This window comes from Culex pipiens, chromosome 2, assembly GCF_016801865.2.
Source record: "Culex pipiens pallens isolate TS chromosome 2, TS_CPP_V2, whole genome shotgun sequence".
NCBI classification, from domain to species: domain Eukaryota; kingdom Metazoa; phylum Arthropoda; class Insecta; order Diptera; family Culicidae; genus Culex; species Culex pipiens.
In genome coordinates this window covers 142,415,749-142,438,063 of record NC_068938.1, presented here as the reverse complement: position 1 = coordinate 142,438,063, position 22,315 = coordinate 142,415,749, and the positions used below count along the sequence as shown (strand labels likewise).

The 22,315-nt window shown below is 36.2% G+C and overlaps 1 protein-coding gene across 3 annotated transcripts; it reads left to right on the top strand.

Moving 5' to 3' along the window:
• The first annotated feature begins 75 nt into the window (after window positions 1-75).
• On the top strand, window positions 76-18,245 carry LOC120417983 (casein kinase II subunit beta). 3 transcript variants are annotated; one of them, XM_039580226.2, is made up of 7 exons: window positions 76-283; window positions 650-725; window positions 11,156-11,258; window positions 11,375-11,554; window positions 11,628-11,817; window positions 16,132-16,213; window positions 16,680-18,245. In XM_039580226.2, exons 2-7 carry the CDS (start codon window positions 654-656, stop codon window positions 16,704-16,706), a joined length of 654 nt encoding a protein of 217 aa, XP_039436160.1. In that variant the 5' UTR covers window positions 76-283; window positions 650-653; the 3' UTR covers window positions 16,707-18,245. The 3 variants fall into 3 exon arrangements, with proteins under 3 accessions (XP_039436160.1, XP_039436161.1, XP_039436159.1); XM_039580227.2 differs by having other exon boundaries at window positions 77-283; window positions 11,363-11,554; window positions 16,675-18,245; XM_039580225.2 differs by having other exon boundaries at window positions 78-283; window positions 11,363-11,554.
• Window positions 18,246-22,315: the final 4,070 nt, after the last annotated feature.

The window sequence follows — 22,315 nt, the reverse complement described above, 5'->3', positions numbered from 1 at the left end:
AGTTTCTCACCTCTCACTTGCTCCTGTTCCCGCAACGCAAGAATCCGTCCATTTTCGGGTCGCCGCCGTCCCGTCCGTCATTCAGTTCGTCCATCGCGCGGCAGCAAAGGTTTTTCCCTTGTTGGTGGTTCGCACAGCCAGACAGACAGAAGAGAAATATTCGCCCGGGCGCATAGTGTGAACCAGACCCACTCACTCGATTCGAGAGTTTCGATTGATTTTTTTCGTATTTTTAATTTCTTCAAGATTTAATCATAAGCGTGGCTAGCCAGGGAATAAAAAGGTAATTTTCGGCTGGAAATGGGTCGGCCCGGGGGGAAAATGCACCGTGACGCTGTGGTGGACCGCGTGGGGCACGTTTTGGGCCCGGAATCGGCCCCGCCGGTGGTCTCCGTGGGTCGGAAAACCGTGCCCGAACAGTTTCATCCACTCCGCCGTCGACCATTTTCAAGTGTGTGGTGAGGCGCTGTCAAAAATGAAACTCTCGGGAGGAGTAGCAAGAAAAAAAAAATGCCAAGCAGGAAATGGGCTCGTGAAAGTCGGGGCCGAGGCCAACCCGTCCGCGACGACCGGTTCCCCGGCGGTGTCTGTGACTACGCGTACTAACTTCCGGTTCCGGTGTTTTTCTGTCTCTCTATTTGCTCCGCAGGAAAATGAGTAGCTCCGAGGAGGTTTCTTGGATTTCTTGGTTCTGCGGACTTCGTGGCAATGAGTTCTTCTGTGAGGTGAGTTAGCGAGGAAGGGAAGAATGTGAAGGAAGGAACAAAAATGTAGTTATTTGGCCTACTGCGTTCATGTTTTACAAGCAAAGCGGTGCCAGACGGGAATTGGATTTTTCGAGAGTGGAAATTCCTACGGACGACGACCGAAGTCGGGCTTTGGTTGCAATTTCATGTTGGGATGGTGTATGAAAAAAATCTGGAGGAAGAAAGGCGAAATTACGCATCGAGTGAGATTTTGTGGCCAGAGAAATTGAGTGAAAATGTTTGCTCTAATAAGTTGGATTTGTTACTTTGATAGTCTCATCTGGCTGCAACTATTTCAAATTGATTAGTGTTTATGTTTTGTTAGGGGAAATATACCCATTTTAATCACACTAAGCCGTTCGACCCATTCTCATCACTTTTGCCGTTTTCCGCTATTAAATCAACATTTTCAGATGTATGAACAATGAAGAGTTGCTTGCTCACTTTTATTTGAGCTATTTATTACTCTGGAACTGTCAAAAACGCTTTATTTAAGCTGCAATTCATGATCAAAGTGCTGATAGGCCGATAATAGAAATAGGCTGAGAAAGGGTATAATTCCCCTAATTGATAAACCCTCAACAGATCTACATCGTCTTATTTGTGATTCTTTGAATAGGTAATTCAGACCGTGGGCTTGCCGATTGGCAGTAGTAGTGGTCAAATTTGGATGGTTTATGTTTGCTAATGAGAGATATCTATGTCCTCTGTTTGATCATCTGAAAAGTGTCCTTCGGGTAATTTTGCCTGAACTTGTTAGCAATACAGCAATATAATCTTTGATATCACTAGTAAAACTCTGGAGTTTTTTTTTTGTTTAAAAGGTCCAATAAATCAAATTGTCAGTTTTTGCTTTTTGGGTGTTTCTTAATACCCCTGACACAAGGCGGTTTCAAAAACTCCCAAAAAGCAAAAACTGAAAATTTGGTTTATTGGAACTGTTCCTTTCACACCTTATGTAAACTGTCATTCGAGTGAAAGGGATACACTATTGTTTACAAAAGTTATGTACCCTTTTGAAATGTTAGGCTCCAATTGTGCTTGAATATGAGTCCCATGGTGAAAATGTGTACAACCTGCCGGACGCTTAGAAATATCATGTTATGAAAATACCTTTTCTGAATATCCAATATCTCCAATTAAGGCATCATTTCCGAACTTTGGTTTAATTGACACAAAAATCACACACCAGGGCCCCCCTTTTTTCAAATCGAGAGGAAAAATAAAGAAAAAATTCAATTTTTATAAACATATCAAAAGCATAAACAGGGTATGTCTGAGAACCCTGTAGAATGAATTACAGTCCAGACTCGATTATCTGACACCTCGATTATCTAAATTTCAGATTTGACAAGTTGATTATTATTTGTTAACCCTCTCCCGCCCATGCACTATGGTACATTGGGTGGCCAAGTTTCAAAAAAGTGACCTTCTCCAAATATTTTTTGGTATTTTTTTCTCGAAAGTAAACATTCTAACTAAGAAAAATCCAAACTTTCAAAGCTCTAAGTTTGTTCATTACGGAGATACGCAAGCTGAAAGTCAAAAAATGGAGTAAAAAACTAGCGTTTTTCGTAAAAAAGGCTGATTGTTTAATTTTAACATAGCTCAGCCATTTTAAATATTTTATTAGGACAATTATACATCGTTGGAAAGGTAATGAGAAAAGCTTTGAAACTATTGATAGATAAAATGTTGTTTCCAAACCAAAAACTGAAGTTTTCATCGAATAATTGGAGCATTTTTTTGACAAATCATATTTTTTTGTGTTTGTTAATCGAGTACTTTTTTTGCTAACCGATGCTAAACATGAAACTAAGATCACTTGAAAGATTGGATCATAATCTAACATTGCTGAAATTTCCAGCCTGCGATTTTTTGCGTTTTCGGAGATATGCCATTTTGAACATTTACGTTTTATCAAAATTTGCTGCAATCTACATATGCGCCCGTTTATTTCACATGCTTTGCTACCTACTTCGTGGGCATCGTCGCTTCAAAAATCAATACCTGGTTTCAAGAAGTTCGAAATGACTTTATTGGAATTTTCTGTTGCCTATATTTAAAATTGAGTACCTTAGTCAAAATAAGGTATTCTTACCGAAGTTTCTCAAGCGAAACTGGAGAATCTCAGATTTATACCGAAAAAAGTATTCAGCAAAATATTGACTTAGCATGATGAATTTCTGCGATCAATCCATGAAACTGAACCACATTTAAGTTCTATGTTGGTTAGTACAAAACATCATAAAAAGTACCTTTAACATATCCTAAAGCCGTCAGAAACTCTAAAATCAAATGAATTTCCATGAACAAGAACATTAGGATTAGTAAGAATATGTTTTGTATTTTATCGTTTTACTTCATAATTAATATTTTAAATAAAATTAATTTTTCTGTTATTTGATTCAACAATTAAAATTTTCGCAATTTATGCCCGTAAGGGTGCCCCCCCCCCCTTCCGTAATGGGTCTCAAATTACATGGCATGGACTCACAAAAAGAAACACACAGCAGTAAATAATAAATATTTGACTTTAAATGCATTTATTACGCTAAACAAAATTTTGTTGGAGGGGAGGAGTGGAGGGGGGGGGGGAGGGGTGAAAGAAAGAGGAGGGAGGGGTTGTGTCCTTAAAGTGGCGATGTATTAGCTTATCCATAATTTAATAATATAAATTTGCAATACAATGTATACGCAATTCTGTCGTACTTGCAAATATATTAAAAGACTATTTATTATAAACAATCAACTATTGAAAAACATGAAAAGTCATAAAAATCGACGTATATCATTTCAATACCATAAAATTACCCAAATTTGTTTAAAAAAAACATTTAAAAAGCAAAAAAAAAAAAATAATTTGGCCGCCTGTTTGTATGGAGATGGCCCATAATGCCATGGTTACTCCAGAGCACCAAACTTTGAACTCAAATATCTCGAAACTTACACAACTTTTCATGGTGCTTTAAGTAGCAGGTGTTCATGTAGAATGTATACTAATATCTCCCCAAATTTCATCAAATTTGGTTAAGCACAAGCAAAGTTACAGTGTAAAATGTAAACAAAAATGGGCCAATTTTAGGGAAATAAATAAGACCTGTTTTCGAAAGCCCGTAAAAATTACCAAACACAAAATTTTATCAAACAAAAAATGTTTTGCTATCATTTGAACCTTGGACAAGAACCCCTGTGAATAACATTGTGAGTTTGGACCGTTTTAGGTGTTTTTTCAACATTTTTCATTTGGTGCACCAGAGCACCACCTCGGCATATGAGCAACTAAATATTCAGGAGCACTTTTTCTAAATTACAGAAAAAGCTTATTTTTATCAAAACAAAAGTTTATAAACGTTTTGACTATTCATAAACAAGACAAAACATTGTTATTAGACCGACAGTTTTATTATTTTCCTCATTTTTCATGAAAATGGTTGTTTGTGGGTTTTGAATGAGCCAATCAAAGAAACCTGAAAATGCAGAGATTTTAGAATTTGTAGTTAATACTTCAGAAATGTGGTCTTACAGCAAAGAACAAGTTGTTTTAAACACATTTCGAAGCGTTTTCAAACAAATGAACCAATAGATTTGAAGAAAACGAGATTTTGTGGTTTAAAAAAAAGTTGCTCATCTTCCTGATGGTGCTCTGGTGCACCACATCAAATTCTACTTTTTTGCCCCAATTCGATGTTTGTGGGTCAAAGTATTTCCTGCATTATTGTACCAAAATTAAGCCATTTACTATTTTTACGATAAGCAAACAGCTCTGGGCGTTAGAGGGTTAAATTACAAAAAAAACGGTTTAAATATTTCATCGCAATTTTGGCCGCCATATTTGAATTAAAAATCAAGGGTCCTGATTTTCGGTTCAATGAACAGAAACCACTCACTCATTGCCTATCCATTCGTCGCCTATTCCAACCCGCTAGCATTCATGAGCGAATAATACTCGCAAGCAGCCAGCGAGTGGCCCGAACTGTTCACTCATCGAACAAATACATCGTGAAAATATTTGCCTACTCCGTCGCTCGACGACACTCACACACTACCATGCTCAGCGAAGAGCCATTCTCACAAAATGCCAGAGCAGCAGTCTTTTTGTCTTCACGCCCACAGTTTGCCATCAATTTGATTTTTTCTTGGTGGAAATTTCTTTGAATGGTGTCTATAATGTTATGAAATCAAAATAAATGCAAAATTTAATTGATAACATTGATTTTAAGCAACCCAAATCTATGAGTATAACGCATTGCATCAGAGAAAAAATGTTTTCAGTTAAGAGTGATCGGAGACGATCGGCCTGCCGGATCTGTTCGGAGACTGAGCCGATCAGAGAGAGAAGGAGAGTAGAATAGAGAGTGTTCGGGAGCGAATGGTGTGAAAGTGACAAACGGTAGGAATTCATCAGGGCAGCATCGCGTCGCCTGCTATTTGTGCTCGCGAATGGAGTGGTTGATTTTGAGCAATCAGGACCCTTGTTAAAAATTCTTAATCACTTTACTGCCCACGTTCGCAAAAATCAAGAGTTTTATTTTCTGAAAAGGTCCTATAAACATTTGAAAACATTCGCTGATGTAGTTTTCGAGATACAGCAATTTTAAAATGTTATTTCCAACTTATTTCCTAAGAAAACCAAAACAATCTATTAAATTTTAGCATTTCAAAGAATATGCAATTCGAGATAATGATGAATTTTGCTTCATAAGACTGTCAAGCATCTTTAGGCCAAGTTTCAGAAGGTTTGCTGAAGCAGTTCTCGAGATACAGCAATTTTAAAATGTTATTTTCGACTTTCTCTGAGAAACTCTTGGAAAAAAGTCGGAAATAACATTTTAAAATGGCTGTATCTCGAGAACTACATCAGCAAACCTTCTGAAACTTGGCCCAGAGATACTTGACAGTCATTTGAAGCAAAAAACATCATTATCTCGAATTGAATATTCTTTGAAATGCTAACATTGAATATATTGTTTTGGTTTTCTTACTGAAAATCGGATGTAACATCTTAAAAGGGCTGTATCTCGAAAACTACATCAGCGAATGTTTTCATTTTTTTGCACAGAGTTGCGCTATGGTGTAAGGAATCGATTGACTCCAAAATCTCGGATTGCATTTTTTTTTCACAATAACGGTATTTTGAGCACCGTGTTTTTCCTATAGCGGACCTGGGTCCACCGATATTTAATGTTTTGATGCATGGTAATTATATAGAATAAAAAGCTAGCTTTTCACTGTAAACAAATAAATTTGGTTAACAGATATGGCTTGAAACAACATAAAACCTTAACAGACTTTTAAATATCAACTCAAACATACATTAATTCGATGAAGTGAAATAATCAGTCAAAAAAGATTGGATAGTTGAATCAATCATAAAATAATGGACAACCGCAACCCACCCCTCAAGTGTCCACGTGGTTTATGATGGTCCTAAATGAAATCCAACTATTTGTCGTGATAAATGGGAAACATGCAGGGTTGTTACGGACGGCGCGGATCGCGCGGATCTGGCGCGGATTTGCTGGCTAATTTTGCTCAGGCGCGGATTTCGCGCGGATAGCAATTTTGATAAACAAAATAATTGAGAACGATAGAATTTCTTTCAAATTACAAAGGAAATTATTATTAGGAATTAAATAAATTCAATCTTTTTTGTTGATTGCGATAACATCAATTTCTAATAAGTTGCTATGAAGAAAATTTTCTTCTAAAAATTATTGATTGTTTTTTGTCTTAATACGAAACTTTGAAATAATCTTCAAGGAGCGATTTTTTTAAATGCATTGAGATTTGTTATATAAATTCAACATAAAATTACAACTCAGTATCTTTAAAACATCTGCTTAGCAATTCAAATAAATACCAATTTTATTAAAATCAAAATAACAAAATTCGAAAAATTACAGAATTTTAAAAATTGAAACTATGAAACTTATAAGACTTTCTATGTTTTTTCAATATAAAAATTTACATTTTTAAATTTTTGGTTTATTGATAAAAATTAAACTTCTGTTGCCACTCAGATCCAGGTAGAATTGATTCTACTTCCAATTATCACAACATGACGAAATTCACTTAGAAATCTGCTAAAATCTCCGTCTTAAAGCGAAATGTAATATTAAAATTAAAAAAATAAGAAATCTGAAATTCAACAATTTGAAGTTTCAGAATTTACATATTCAAATAATACAAAAAAAGAATTCATAATGATCAAAACTTACAGACTCAAAAAACGTAAAAAGTACGAATTATTAAATTGAAAAATTACGAAAATATTACAATTGATTTTTTTTTGTTAATTTTCAATTTTTTAACAATGTTCTTAAGTTATCAAATTATTCAATTATTAAATTATTTAATAATTATAAAATTAAATAATTAAATTATAAAATTATAAAATTATAAAATTATTAAATTATTAAATTATTAAATTATTAAATTATAAAATTATTAAATTATAAAATTATAAAATTATTAAATTGTTAAATTATCAAATTATTATATTATTAAATTATTCAATTATTCAATTATTCAATTATTCAATTATTCAATTATTCAATTATTCAATTATTCAATTATTCAATTATTCAATTATTAAATTATTAAATTATTTAATTATTCAATTATTCAATTATTCAATTATTCAATTATTAAATTATTAAATTATTAAATTATTAAATTATTAAATTATTAAATTATTAAATTATTAAATTATTAAATTGTTAAATTATTAAATTATTATATTATTCAATTATTCAATTATTCAATTATTCAATTATTCAATTATTCAATTATTCAATTATTCAATTATTCAATTATTAAATTATTCAATTATTAAATTATTTAATTATTTAATTATTCAATTATTCAATTATTCAATTATTCAATTATTCAATTATTCAATTATTCAATTATTCAATTATTCGATTATTAAATTATTCAATTATTCAATTATTAAATTATTTAATTATTAAATTATTATTTTTTTGCCATTTTCTTAGTTCGGATCATTTTCGGAGTCATATTTTAGTTTTGAGAAATTTAGAGAAGAAAATAATAGAAATTTCGTGTTTCGATTTTCCAGAGGAAAGTTTTGGCGAGAATTATCAAGTACTAAATCCATAGATTTTATAATTTGATGGTTTATTTTACGGTTTTAATTTTTTTAAATTTTCGTATGGTTTTTTGCCTTCCTCACCTCACTGAGGCAAGGCTATAAAATCACTCAAAAATTGAACTTTTTAAATAAGCCTCCCAGATATACCTTTACGTATACATATCGACTCAGAATCAAATTCTGAGCAAATGTCTGTGCGTGTGGATGGACGTAGAATTTTTTTTCTCACTCACTTTTCTCGGAACTGGCTCGACCGATTTTGTCCTGATCTATGTTTTTGGATTTGCCTTCAGGTTCTTTAAGTCTTTTTTAAATTTCATCCGGCTTGGTGCAGTACTTTAAAAGATATGTTCGAAAAACTGTTTTGGTTGATACTAAAAAGGGTCATTATTTACATAATTTGAAAGCTCCGGCGGATAGCTGTCGGAACTTTACGCTCAGTGCACGCACACAAACACTGCAGTGCTTTCAAATGGTTCATTAAATTTATCATACCTAGATGGCAGCACTCAGATGTATAGTGTCTTTACTAAGTAAGCGTTAGCCAAAGCTTTCGTAGTGTGTGGTTGCAAGGCTTTTAGGAGGAAGGCAGCAACCACCTTCCGGTGGATTAAGTAACGTTTTTTTTCCTGAACTTGATTTTAAAGCAACGATATTTAAAGTGTTGCAAAAAATGCTAATATTGTTTCAGAAATGGCAAAAAAGGTTCCACCCTGGAGATGGAGCCACACGTTGCCGTCGTTTCAGGGCTATTTGCAAAGATGGTTTCCGATGTTGATATATATCACACATTTATTTTATATTTATATACTTGTGTTGATAGAAATCACAGCTTTTATAATATGTAAAATTGCAAGATATTGAAATTTTTTATTTGAGTCTCAATATTCTTGTTCGTAAAATCTGTTATGAACAGGTTTAAATCTGTTTGATAATGGGGAGGAATAGATAGTTGTTTTTGTAACTTTTTTTAGGTTGTTTTATAATCCTAGACTCCAGTTATGTGTAAGCCAGTTTAGTAATGCTATCAGAATCTCTGATTTCAATTCAAGTGGTATACTAACCATTCTGAATTGTCAAAAAATCCATAGAGTCTCGATCAATCAATAATGAAATGATATCGGACAAAATTCGTCAATCTGTTGAACTAACGGTTTTCGGATTATGGTTGTATCGACCATTGTTGCGAATCGAGGATCTACTGGAGTTTTGACGATCAAACAGAGCCTAACATTTCAAAAGGACACATAGGTGTGAACAGGATTATGTCTCTTTCACTCAAATGATAGTTTACATAAGGTATGATAGGGATACACTCTTGTTTGCAAAGCTTGTGTGCCCTAATGAAATAGAAGGCACGAAATAGTTGTATTAACAAAGAGTGTACAACTTGTAAAATATGAACGTTTCATTAATGTTTATTGTTTTTGGAAGCAGCAAGACAGGTTTAACTAATAGGTAAAGGAATGTTTGGCTTTGTAATTAAAATTTCGGGGATTTGAGATTCAAGTTACTTTCAGACAGTTTAGTTGAGGTTGTTGATTCAAGTTAGTTAGTTTTCTGAAATGAATAATTGGACATAAATGATCAGTTAAATTAAAGTTAGTTGCAATGTACGACAAGACTACTGACGGACGCGACAGGACGAAGTCCAGAAAAAATGCCATTGACAAGTTAGTTTTCATCTTTCATTTTCCAGTAAATTTATTTGATTTCCTTTCAATTTGAAATACATCATAGGTTCCCTTTGTATAAATCTCAAATTAATTTTAGATTAAATCATAATTTCATAGTTCCTTTATTCAGTTTTAGTTAGAAGGTAGATTAACGTAACTGCTCATGTCATCCAAGTTCTTACTACTCACACCTACACTAATTTTCTTTCACCTTCCCCCTCCCGATCCCCTATATCTTCCGGTGGTGTTCATTTGGTATGCAATACTAGTTCGGCCACTACCCTTTTTTCCACAAGAAACCGGACTTGGACTGACTTGAGGCCGCGTCCCCCACCTTGCTCCGTAAAACGAAACGAAACGAGAAATGGCAAAAAAGGTTCCATTTGGTACAGGTGGGATATGAATCCACAACTGATCAACGGTACTGATCCAAATGCCTTCTGTATTATTCTTTTTTCGTTTAAAATTTCATTCGTTATGTTACTCTCTTCTATGTTTGTCGCGATTTTTTTATATGGCGCGGATTTCGCGCGGATTGGGCTTTGGGGTCGGCGTAACAACCCTGAACATTGAAAAACTTTTTTCTTTTAAAAATATGGTCAAAATTGTATAATGAACATTGATTACGAATTTCAGCTTTTATAAAAACTAGATTTTTTTGAAAAGTTAAAAACTGTAAAAAAAGTCAATCTCACTGCCCAGACCCAATGTCACTTCTAATGACGGTTCTTCACATCTGTGTTTGGAAAGTGCACTTCACTTTCAGAAATTTAATCAAATCAAAGCACTTCACCAAACACAAATGTGTCATAGACGAAGTGTAAACAAACAGTCTGTCCTGCTCAAGTTAGCTGGTATTTACATTAGGAACAAGCAGGATGGACTGCATGTTACATTTACATTTTTTGTGCTTTGGTACATTTACGTTGCTCGTCTAGATCTGATGCATCCTAGGTGCTTGAAGCTCACGTCTGTGTTTGGGCCTGAATTATCCACAAATAATGACACTGACCTACTCGAGGGGAAGCATAAAGTTTGGGGACCCCGGAATCACGTGCATTAGCAGCGTGACTGATAGCAGTTTGTCTATGGGTTTTCTCCAAAGTTTGTATGGAGGATTAGGGCAGTTCGTCGCTCTTGCATACAACCCAAAAATTGCATGCAATATGTAGAAGAATCGAACCGCACTAATTCTCCATACAAACTTTGGCGAAAAACCAAAGACAAACTGCTATCAGTCACGCTGCTAATGCACGTGATTCCGGGGTCCCCAAACTTTATGCTTCCCCTCGAGTTGAGCCTGCGCATAAATTTTGTAGGTTGGTGTAATACACTGAAACCCCGATGGTTTGACACCAACTGTTGTCACTTTTTGGTTCGACACTCCTTTTAAACGGAGTTCACACACACACACACTACAAAACGTTTGTTTTGATAGTGTGCGTGAGCGCCGTGTGACTATGACCAACCAACGGGGTACAAACTAAAAAAGTGTCAAACGTAAAAGTGACCAACCACCGAGGGTTGAGTGTATAGTAACACGTCGTATTGTTTCTCAAGTTAGACTAGAACCGGTATTATAAAATTCCACCCCTGCTCCTTTCACCCCCCGCCAGGTGGACGAGGACTACATCCAGGACAAATTCAACCTGACCGGACTGAACGAACAGGTGCCCAACTACCGGCAAGCCCTGGACATGATACTGGACCTGGAGCCAGGTAAGCTCGTTGCACGTGTGCCCACGCCGGCTGGCCTACGGCAAGGCCCCACGCCCGCCCTTAACCGAAACGCCTCCATTTTATTGTTGCATCCTTTCGCGCAGAGGATGAAATAGACGACAACCCGAACCAGTCCGACCTTATCGAGCAGGCTGCGGAGATGCTGTACGGCTTGATCCACGCCCGGTACATCCTGACGAACCGTGGCATCGCCCAGATGATTGAAAAGTACCAGAGCGGCGATTTTGGCCATTGCCCGCGGGTGTACTGCGAGAGCCAACCCATGCTTCCATTAGGTAGTTGTGCGCGATTTGTGTGAGCAGTTTTACACCATATTTTTAAATTTCCTCCCCTCTTAAATCCTTTTAGGTTTATCCGACGTGCCCGGCGAGGCGATGGTGAAAAACTACTGTCCGAAGTGCATCGACGTGTACACGCCAAAGTCGTCCCGGCACCACCACACGGACGGGGCCTACTTCGGCACCGGCTTTCCCCATATGCTGTTCATGGTACACCCCGAGTATCGCCCGAAACGTCCCGCCAACCAGTTTGTGCCGCGGTGAGTTTGTCGTTTTCCCCGTTTTGTAGTCGCACCGGGGGTTTGTTTTGGTCTTTTCGGGAAAGCACAGAGAGAATACGGTTGGGGTTGATTTTTTTTTTTTGGTATTCACTGACTTTCCGAAATTAAAAATTGAGAATTCATCAACATGATCAAAAATACGTCAGATGTATAATTGAGCGATGGAGAATTTTAGATGGCGTGTAGAAACCTGAACTAAGCAAACGGCGATGTTTGTGAAAGGTTACGCAAAACATACGAGAAGCCCGGAAAATAATTTTCGTCACTTTTGTTGAAAACTAACGAGGCATTTTGAGTTATCTGAGATGCAAAAGTCAAAGAAACGTATTGAAGTATTGAAGAGACGAATCACCGAGCATAACTTTCCCTGACTTCGCTTCGGAACCGCGGAAATGTTCAATAAATGGTTTGAGCACTTTCTGATCTACGAAACCAACGAGAAAAATCTAGAGCTTATGTTACTGGACGGACACAAGTCGCACACCAAAAACTTAGCCTTCATCATGCTAAGAAGCCAGAACGACAGCCTCATCCCTTTCATTAGTTTCAGCCATAAAATGCAACCACTGGATGTGAGTTTAATGAGATAGTGTAAAGCGAACATATCACAAAGCTTTTCAAGCATTGCATTTATTTTAAAAGGTTACAACAGGCTCAGTTGAAGAAGACGAAGTTATTGAATCAAAGGGCTTGGTCATGCTTGTTTAAATTCAGTTAGCATTTGCATTTGCATTTGTCTTCTTCAGAGGAACTTTAAGTTGACGTCTGTACTTGAAATGTCGATTTAATCGTGAATTTAAAATTTTACCTTTTGATGCTTTGCTGAACGAATAACATTAGTTATTTTAGAAACTAAACATTTTGCCTTTCTCACTGAGGTAAAGCTATAATCCTGCTCTAGAAATGAACTTTTTATAAACACGTCGTATACCCAGCTTCATGTTTACCTATCGACTCAAAAGCGAAACTGAAAAATGTCTGCGTATGTAGGTGTGTACGTACGTATTTCCGAAAAATTGTGAAGTTTTGGAGCTTGGTTTTCTTCAGAAGAGTTGCTGTAAATGAAAAGGGGCAACTTTTGGTTTGGTTGAAAATTAGGGTGATTTGGATAATATAACTTTTAAGGACTATTTTTAGGATTTTTTTTGTCTTCTAGAAAGTTGTTGGACTTGCCAATCCAAGCAACTTTGTTGAAGACACCAAAATTTTACCTCGTAATCTACGCCTTCTACGACCAAATTTATAGAAAGCATCTTAGCAAATCTTAACAAATCAGTTTTTTGAACGTAGCAATTCAGGATTATGTTTAAGAGAATAGTGATATTCGGAGTACTTTTAGAGCAAACATTTTTATTATTTGCAAAGTCCAGGGTTGTTACGGACGGCGCGGATGGCGCGTTTCGCGCGGATTTGCTGGCTAATGTTGCTTAGGCGCGGATTTCGCGCAGATGTGAAATTTGGTTAATATTTAAAATAATTGAGAGAGATAAAATTACATTCAAGTAATAAACAAAAGTATTATCAGGGAATTATGGATTTTTTTTTTTGATTTGCTTCGATTTCTGTTGCTGAAACAAGATTGAGTTTTCTTCCAAAAATGTTTGTTTGTATTTTCTTAATAAAAAACGTCCAAGAAATCTTCATGAGGATTATCTTTTAAATGTATTGATGAGGATTTCTTAAACAAATTTATTACTACACTCAACTAATTTTTACCGGCTTTGAATATATTTAATATCTTTTGAGTCACTTTGAGTATCGTTTTTTTCAACCTTATTTATTGTTTATTTTATAAAGGATTTCAATCATGTGAACCATTTTTCAAACTTTTCTCGAAGTTATATACCAGGATGGAAGAAAAATGATTATTGGGGCTTGTTTCCGTGGCGGTACTGTGCTCAAATGCGGATGCTGGCTCTTCGCCGTTGAATTGTAGTAAAACCCACCCCATAGAAAGATTCAAAGATCAAAACATTTAAAAATGAAAGCTACAATATTCAAAACTCGAAGATTCAGAAAATAAAAATATTTTTGATTTTTATAGTTTTTTACTGAAAATTTAAAAATTTGAATACAAGTATTCAAATATACGAAATTTTATAAATTTATAATTAAAAAAAAATCAAAACTAGAAAAATTGTGGAATTCAAAATTCTAACAAATTAATTCAAATTTAATTTCAGAATATAAAATTTAAAGAGTAAAAAATGATAAATTCTAAAAATGGAAAATTAAAAACGACCAAAAGAACAAAAATTAATACATGCTCGAATTCTTAAATTCTTAAACATTAAATTCTTAAATTCTTAAATTATTAAATTTTTAAATTCTTAAATTCCTAAATTCTTAAATTCTTAAATTCTTAAATTCTTAAATTCTTAAATTCTTTAATTCTTTAATTCTTTAATTCTTTAATTCTTTAATTCTTTAATTCTTTAATTCTTTAATTCTTTAATTCTTTAATTCTTTAATTCTTTAATTCCTTAATTCTTTAATTTCATAATTCTTTAATTCTTTAATTCTTTAATTCTTTAATTCTTTAATTCTTTAATTCTTTAATTCTTTAATTCTTTAATTCTTTAATTCTTTAATTCTTTAATTCTTTAATTCTTTAATTCTTTAATTCTTTAATTCTTTAATTCTTTAATTCTTTAATTCTTTAATTCTTTAATTCTTTAATTCTTTAATTCTTTAATTCTTTAATTCTTTAATTCTATAATTCTTTAATTCTTTAATTCTTTAATTCTTCAATTCTTCAATTCTTTAATTCCTTAATTCTTTAATTTCATAATTCTTTAATTCTTTAAGAAAAGCATCGATTTTGGTCATATTTTGGCTTTCCATGTCCAGATCGACTCAAGGCTCGAGCCAACGTTCTCAGTGGGTTTTCATTTAAAACAGCTCTTCTGAAGACACCAAAGCTCCAAAACTTAACCATTTTTGGAAAAATCCATATTTCACTTCATTTTGCGATCTGGACCACTGTGCACTGGGTCTGTCTGATTTTGGTCTGATTTTAGCTCGGCAGGTCTCATTCGAATCAGTTTAGCACCATAGATCGCTATTGATTTGTTTAAAGATCTGGCAACCCTGTCTTGAGATATCGCCACAACGGAACTCAGTAATTTTGATCCAAACGATGTCCAGAAGACCATGCGATTTATTGTTGGTAGATTATAAAAAATCTTTCCAATCAAATATATAATTTCAAGATCTGGCAACCCTGCCTCCAGTATGGCCACTTAAGTGATATTTATGTACTTTTTTTTAAACCGGATCTCATTTAAATGCTTGTATGCATTTAAGTACTTGTAATTTTGGCTTTTCGTCCCGTTTAAATGCGTGTAATGAGAGGCCGCAAGACCAATGTCTAGGGCATGAATTAGGGGGAGAGGGAGTAATGCACCCCCGGGGCAAAATGCACCCCCTGCTTTTCTCGGTATTTGGAAGAATTATTCGGGAAAAAAAAATCATAGAAATTGGAAGCTTTATATTGCTAAACCATACTGGAAAAATTTGAGCTTCGTAGTATAAAAATAGCTTAAGTTATTTTCAAAACATTAAAATGTTGTGTTTTCATGTAATTTTCATTGAACTTTCTTTATGACTTTGGGCAATATAAAAAGCATTTATTGATATTGTAAGTGTTGAGGTTTCTAGTTTTTGCTATGATCTTCATTATTCTGAGTCCAAAAACATAAAAAAATGCATTTTTAATTAAATTTTCTGCAAAAAGCGTAGTCGGGGCAAAATGCACCGCAGTGAAGCTCCTTTGTAAAAATAGCGGTTTCATCTAGTAATGACTAGTGAAAACTGCTTTTACCCGGTGCATTTTGCCTAAATGTTGCGGTGCATATTGCCCCGCATGGTTGTTTGAAATGAATCAGAAATGTTGAGGTTTTTTGTTAAGACTTTTTTTCACATGGATGACGAAGAATAATAGTTGGTTTAGAACATCGAACAAAATTCTTCCACAGTAATGCTGTAATGGTTGAGAAATCACAGTTTTCCCTTAGGGGGTGCATAATACCCCCTCTCCCCCTATGAAGACTGTGGAGTAAGACGTTATCCAACGTCAAAAGAGTGAATGTTCAATCTTTTCTGGTTTAATTTTGGCTATCACTAATCCGTCGGCATGCCTTCTGAGCTGCCTGAGCTATTGAAAGGGATAAAAAGATCAACCTTAATCGTGTTTTTTTCTGTGCTTCAAAGGACGGGAATGCAAAACATATCAAAACTTTTCACCCTAACCGTTTCTTTTCTCATGTCATTTTTCTGTTTCTTTTTTTGCAGCTTGTACGGCTTCAAGATTCACTCGTTAGCCTATCAAATTCAACTCCAGGCAGCCGCCAATTTCAAGGCACCATTACGAGGGGTAATGAACGGCAACTAATTACTGTGTCTTTTTTTATTATTTTAAATTCGAATTGTATATTTGTGTACACGCCTCCTTTTGTGTTTAGGGTTTGGTTTTTATAAATTTTGTTCGATTTTGAACTTGTTTAAATTTTTTTTTTCTGAATTAGATTCAATAAACACACAAACAGTTTAAGTTTTTACTTTTCTTTTGTTGTTCCTCAATTGGAAAGAGAAAGAGTTTTGCACACAAGATTTAGTTTCATTGTTACTCGTCAGTCATGAATTCCCCTTTTTAACCATAGCTTTTTGCGAAAAACCGTTTTATATCTAAAACATTTCTCTCTTCTTTCGCCCCCGTCTTTTCCCCCCATCCGTTTTTGGGCTTTGCCGCGGTTCCGGTTTGCCATCCTGTTTTCATCTCATTGCGCCACGCACACACAACACACGACATACGCCACGACCACCCTTCTTACTCAGTGAAGTGCTCGGCGAAGGTCATCGATAACTGAAGCAACGGCGGAAACCGTGGCGGCGGCGGCGGAGGAGGCGTTGTCGGTAGGGCCGGAACCGCCCAAGTCGACGAGAAAGTAGTTTGACCGACCGCTGCTGCTGCGGTGCGCGCTGGGGCCACAACAATCCGATGGCGGGCGGAGACATCAAACAATAATCTTAGAAGAAGAACAACAACAGAAGTGGGGGGAATTGTGAAAGCAAAAAAAAAAAGAGTTTTTTCGGGAAAGGTCACGGCAGCAGCGGAAGTTGTAAGAAAAAGAAAAAAAAAACGGGTCAGCAAAACATCCAAACTCGTGTCTCGGTAGGTCGTCGTCGCGCGCTGCTGCTGGCCGTGAAAGTGGGGTAACGAGGGACAAGTCTCGCGCTAGGGGGAAGAAATAAAATTTCTAGATTAAGCGATAACAAGCAGATTTAAGAACATAAAACACACACACACACTACTAGCAGAATCGAAGTGAACAATTGTGCATCCTCCAAAACCACCAAACACACAAGAGAGCAAAACAGAAGCGATTGTAAGGTGAAACAATATTAGCATCGTATTACAATTTAGGAGAAAAAAAAAACCACACACATCTTTATAGGCAAGGAAAACATCATTCGGTAACACCTAAAAAAACAGCAAACACAAAAATAGTATCATTTTTTGTCAAAACCAGATTTGTGAAACTAAGCAGCGAAGCCAGAGCACTCGAAATTGCAAATTTTTCGAGCAAACCAATACTGCAAGTTCGTGTTGAACTTTACACTGTGTAATTGGGAAAAACAAACAAACAGAAAAAGAAAATCATAAACAAAATTGTAATAAAAATTTAACTCTAAGCAGATATCCAAGAAGGGAGATCGAGTTTGTGGGCAAAACAAAACAAAGTAACCTTTGCGTAAGAGAAGAAAACTAGGAAAAATATACACACCAGGGTTGAAGTCGCGCCGGGGAGCATCCAATTCATTCGCATTTCAGTCCATTCCGTCGGACAAAAACACCTCATTTCCCGTCATTTTTAGGTAGACGACTGTGTAATGTTATCAAAACTCATTTTTTTAAAGTAACCAGAAAGACACACCCGGCAGGCAAACTTCTCATCAGCGTGCAGGAATATCTCTTTCGAACCCCCTTTAGAGGAAACAGCAAAAGTCAAGAAACCCCGTTTTGTATATTTTTCTTCCCCCAAAATACGAGCAAACACAAAAAAAATCGGCGTGTGGAAGAACACAAAACTAAACCTAAACACAACTCCTATGGAAAACAAACAAAACATAAAATCGATGAAGCAAAGCAAAACCAACATTTTACACTGGAAAAACAGACACTTTTTTAAGTACCCTTTTAAAGTGCAGACAGACCTCTTCCGTTTTTGGTATAAGTTTCAACATTGGTTCGTTCCCGCGCATTAAAAGTTTTCTCGGTTGATCAATTCCATTACAAAAAAGCTGTAATATACACAAACATCCACACACACACACTCCCTCACAACAGACACACTTAGCTAACAAACAAAAATTGGTATATTAAAATAAAAACAAAACAAAAAAAACATATTAGAAAGGACGAACAAAAATCAAGCTTGCGCGTAACTAAAATCGCGATGAGATTTAAAGTTAAGCGCCCGGGCTCGGTTGGGTTTGAGTTACGAATTATCATTATGAATTAATTATGATGGAAACAGAAGTAAGAAACAAAAAGTCCTTAATTATTTGCAGATAATTGAAAATGAAGGTAAACACAACAAAAGGAAAACAAGCAGTCTATTACAATACAAAAGAAGAAAAAAACAAAACTGAAATAGAATAATTATTGCTCTAATTTTATTATTATTATTGCTGAAATGATTAAATTTTAATAAATTATATTACAAAACAGCAAACGATATTTTCGTTTATTTGGTTTGCGGAAATGGCCGAAATCCATGACCACCCCGACGTTCCGGAGGTTTCACTCATTCTGTCATCTACGAAACCTACTAATTTCTTAGAGAGCGCTCTTTTATTACGTAGGGACCATCCATAGACCACGTGGACACTTAAGGGGGGGGGGGGAGGGTAGGACTGCCGTTTGTCCACGACTGCCCACATGGGGGAGTGGAAGACTTGTCCACGTGGACAATTTTTTACACTATGTTCGATAAACGACAAATTATTCACTACCACTACTAGCCTACCTATCCTCGGAATATTCTAGTAGAACATTTCCACTAGAATGCTTTAAGATTATCCCGCTTAAGATTATTACACTCATTCACACCATCAACCAATCACCATAGAATTATCTACGTGCGCATGTATTGCGTGTACGAAAGAGATTGAGGTTTTTGAAATTTGAAATTAAACATATCTTTATTGAACTTTCTTATAATAATTACATTTCATTTACATTCTAAGTGGTATGGCTAAATGCTCTTCATCTTTATTGTATTTTTCGTTTTATTATTAACTGTTCGCATTCATTTATTTACTTCAAATTGTTTTACATTTTTGCATTGAATCGAATACATTTGGGTAAAAAAGAAAAAAAAACACTTTAACAACTAATTCTAACTTAAAACAAAAAAAAAGTTAATGCATTGAAAAATTCTAAATCAATAGAACGAGTAAACTACGAACTGTATTTTAAGATAAATCCTCCAAGCGTTCTTACTTGATCCGCACGAGTTTTGCAACCACGCAGTGTTGTTGTCATCTCGATGAAAATGTTCAGAAGTTCTTGTGGTGAAAACAGGTCACTACTGCCTTCATCCGTTGATGCTGGTTGGTTTTCCCTCGGTTGCTGACTGAAGCCAGGAGGTGTTCTATGCTCTGCAACTCTTTGCCGCTGATTCAACGGCAATGGCTGCAGATTTGGAACCACTCGAGCAGATCCCGCTCCTGGCGACGCCAAAGCAGGAAAATCCACGTCTGTGAATGCTGGTGATGATTTGCGACGATTTGGTTGGTGCATCGCCGTCGCTTGCTGTCGAATTTTCACAAACTCAGCTCGTTTTGGGCAGCTTCGATTCTTGGTCGAATGGTCGCCACCGCAATGGAAGCATTTGGCTTCGATGTGCTCGTTGATTGTATCGCAAGCTTGAGTTTTGTGATCACTTCCGCAGGTTGCACAACGACTCTTGATGAAACAGTTCCTTTCACCATGTCCAAACTGCAAACAATTCGAACACTGTGTCACGTCACGATGCACTGGACGATAACGTTCCCAAGTCACGATGATGTTGAAAATTGCCCGAACTGCCTTCAGCACAGACGGCGTTGTCGATCCTTCTCGAGATGAACCAGGTACAGTTGATCACGATGCTTGATGTCCTTGTTGTGTCTCGTCATCTTGAAGACTTCGAGCACGTTCAACTTAAGAGTTTTGCGTTCTTCTTTCAGCACACTCACATCCATGTTGTACAGGCCTCGGGGGACCTGTTTCATGGGGCGTTTACCTGGGTCGTCATGGCTGTAGTATTCAATCTTTGTGTTGTTCAAGAAATCCCGAACGTACTTGTAATCCTTTCTGGTAGGTAGCAGCATTTTGAGTTCATCAGCACACAAGCGAATGGAAGCTCGTAATGCACCAGATTTGATAAATCCGGTCAGCCACTTTCGCACCGATTCCGATGACGATGTTTTCACAAAAATGGGTGGCAACTTTTCCGTCGTTCAAATTCTTCTTTCTCGCTCACGCCCACAGGGAGGGTAGCGAACTGGTTTCCAGACGAATTTTGAGCGTCCTTGCCCAAACTGCCTGGCGTGGCAGGTAGTGCATCAGCATTCTTTAACTTCTACAAATCTGCCGATCCTGCTGGTGAGGACCGCCTCTTTTTCTTGCCGTGAGGCATTTTTTGCACTTTTAAGCACTTTTCAGGAGCTAATATCGAGGAGTACCTCTCTCGTTGTTGGTTCCCTAAGGAATGATAGATTGAGGTTAAATTTTGTTCAACGTGAGGTGAACGAATTGTGGAAGAGTTTCAAACGCGATAAATCGAACTTCCCCGAAAAACCCGAAATTAAAATGAGAGAGCTGGGAGCAGCTGCAGCGCACAAACAAGTTAGACTGCTGACGATCGAGTACGATCCGGTCAGTGAAGACCCTCGACGATATGACACAGGCTCTGGAAGACATGGGATTTCACCCTCGATTTCACCTATCTCGGAGCGCTGTGTATTTGCGGCTGCACCCTCACAACTGGCGCACAAGTGAAGGGAAACGCCAAGTTGTAACCGTTCTCGTGAGGCTGTGTCGTCCGCCAGTTGACCTTAATAAGGATTACCCTGATGGTCGCTTTTGTACAGCAACGTGCTGGTAAAAAGTTGCTAGTCGAAATCTTTGTTCAATACAATTATTTTTGCAAACTTCCACAGCACTGAAAGAAAGGCTCATAGTAATATAACATGTTTTCCACATGAATCTGCCCCATACGGCTTGGCATGTAAGCTTCATGTGGAATGCACTTGATAAATTTCATCGGGCAACTTTTGTTAATCCAAGTGCAAATCACGTTAGTTTGACGTGAAAGCTCACATGAATTTGCAATGTTGAGCTTATGAAAATGCTACGATTTTGTAGTGCCATTCAAATGGTTTTCCAGTGATATTCATTTGCGTTAAAAATTGAGTTGCATTTTCTTTATGTTTGAATTTACTTTCAACACAGTTTCGATAATAAATATTATTTATTGTACAAATGTAACACATTTTTAAAATTCATACAATACACATGATTTTTATCACAAAATTCTAAACGGCCATTGCGTCGGGAGGTGTAGTTGCAATTCCGTGTCTGCACTGGGTCTAAAAGCACTTGATGGTGGCCCTTGGGATGTACCCCTCGCCGGTTTTGGGCCGGGATCCCGTGGCTGTTGTCGAATAAAGATCACAGTCCGGATCACCGAATCAGGAGCGGATTCTGTAGCCGGCTTCATGGCTGGAACATTATTTTCTGAAAATAAAAAATCGATGCAATATAATTATATTTAATAAACCTAAATATTTGATTATTTTATATAATACTTACCGAAAAAATATGAGCTTATTTTTAATTTAAGAACAAATCTTTATTAAACACAAAATCTCTTCTAAAAAACGGCATTTTAAACCGAATAGAAAATTTTCAACCACCATCGTCTGTGGCCATCTTACTAATGATGAAGAGTTTTCCCCAAAACGCATTCAAAACCCAAAACTTTTGAATCTCACGTGGTTTTCACTTCGAAGTCAAGGGATAAGTCAAATGGGGCAAATCGAAGTACAATCCATTTTAATCTCACGTGAACACCATATGAAAAAAGCGTGAAGGGTTTTGCTCTAGCGATCAGCTGGTTTCAAATGATTTTCACATGGATTTGACATGCAAAGCATGTTTTGGTCACAGGAAAAGCATGTGAATTTATCGTGTTGATTTTTGGAGCGGTTCACGAGGAAAAACACATGAATTTGCTATTTTGGTTTCTTTCAGTGAGGGCGATAGAAACGTTGGCGTCTTTACTCGGAGCAGATCAAGTTTGTATTATGATCTCCCAAGACGACAAGGCTCGTGTGCCGCTGGGTATTACCGCTGCAAACAATTGTAGCATGGAGCAATCCTGATGCACATGGAGTACAGACACTCACTTCATAAGTTGATTCCCAG

Coding starts and splice junctions, on each gene's coding strand:
- LOC120417983 (XM_039580225.2), top strand. CDS start 654: ATGAGTAGCTCCGAGGAGGTTTCTTGGATTTCTTGGTTCTGCGGACTT. Junction 11,555..11,627: donor CCAACCCATGCTTCCATTAG/GTAGTTGTGCGC, acceptor AAATCCTTTTAG/GTTTATCCGACGTGCCCGGC. Junction 11,818..16,131: donor GCCAACCAGTTTGTGCCGCG/GTGAGTTTGTCG, acceptor CTTTTTTTGCAG/CTTGTACGGCTTCAAGATTC.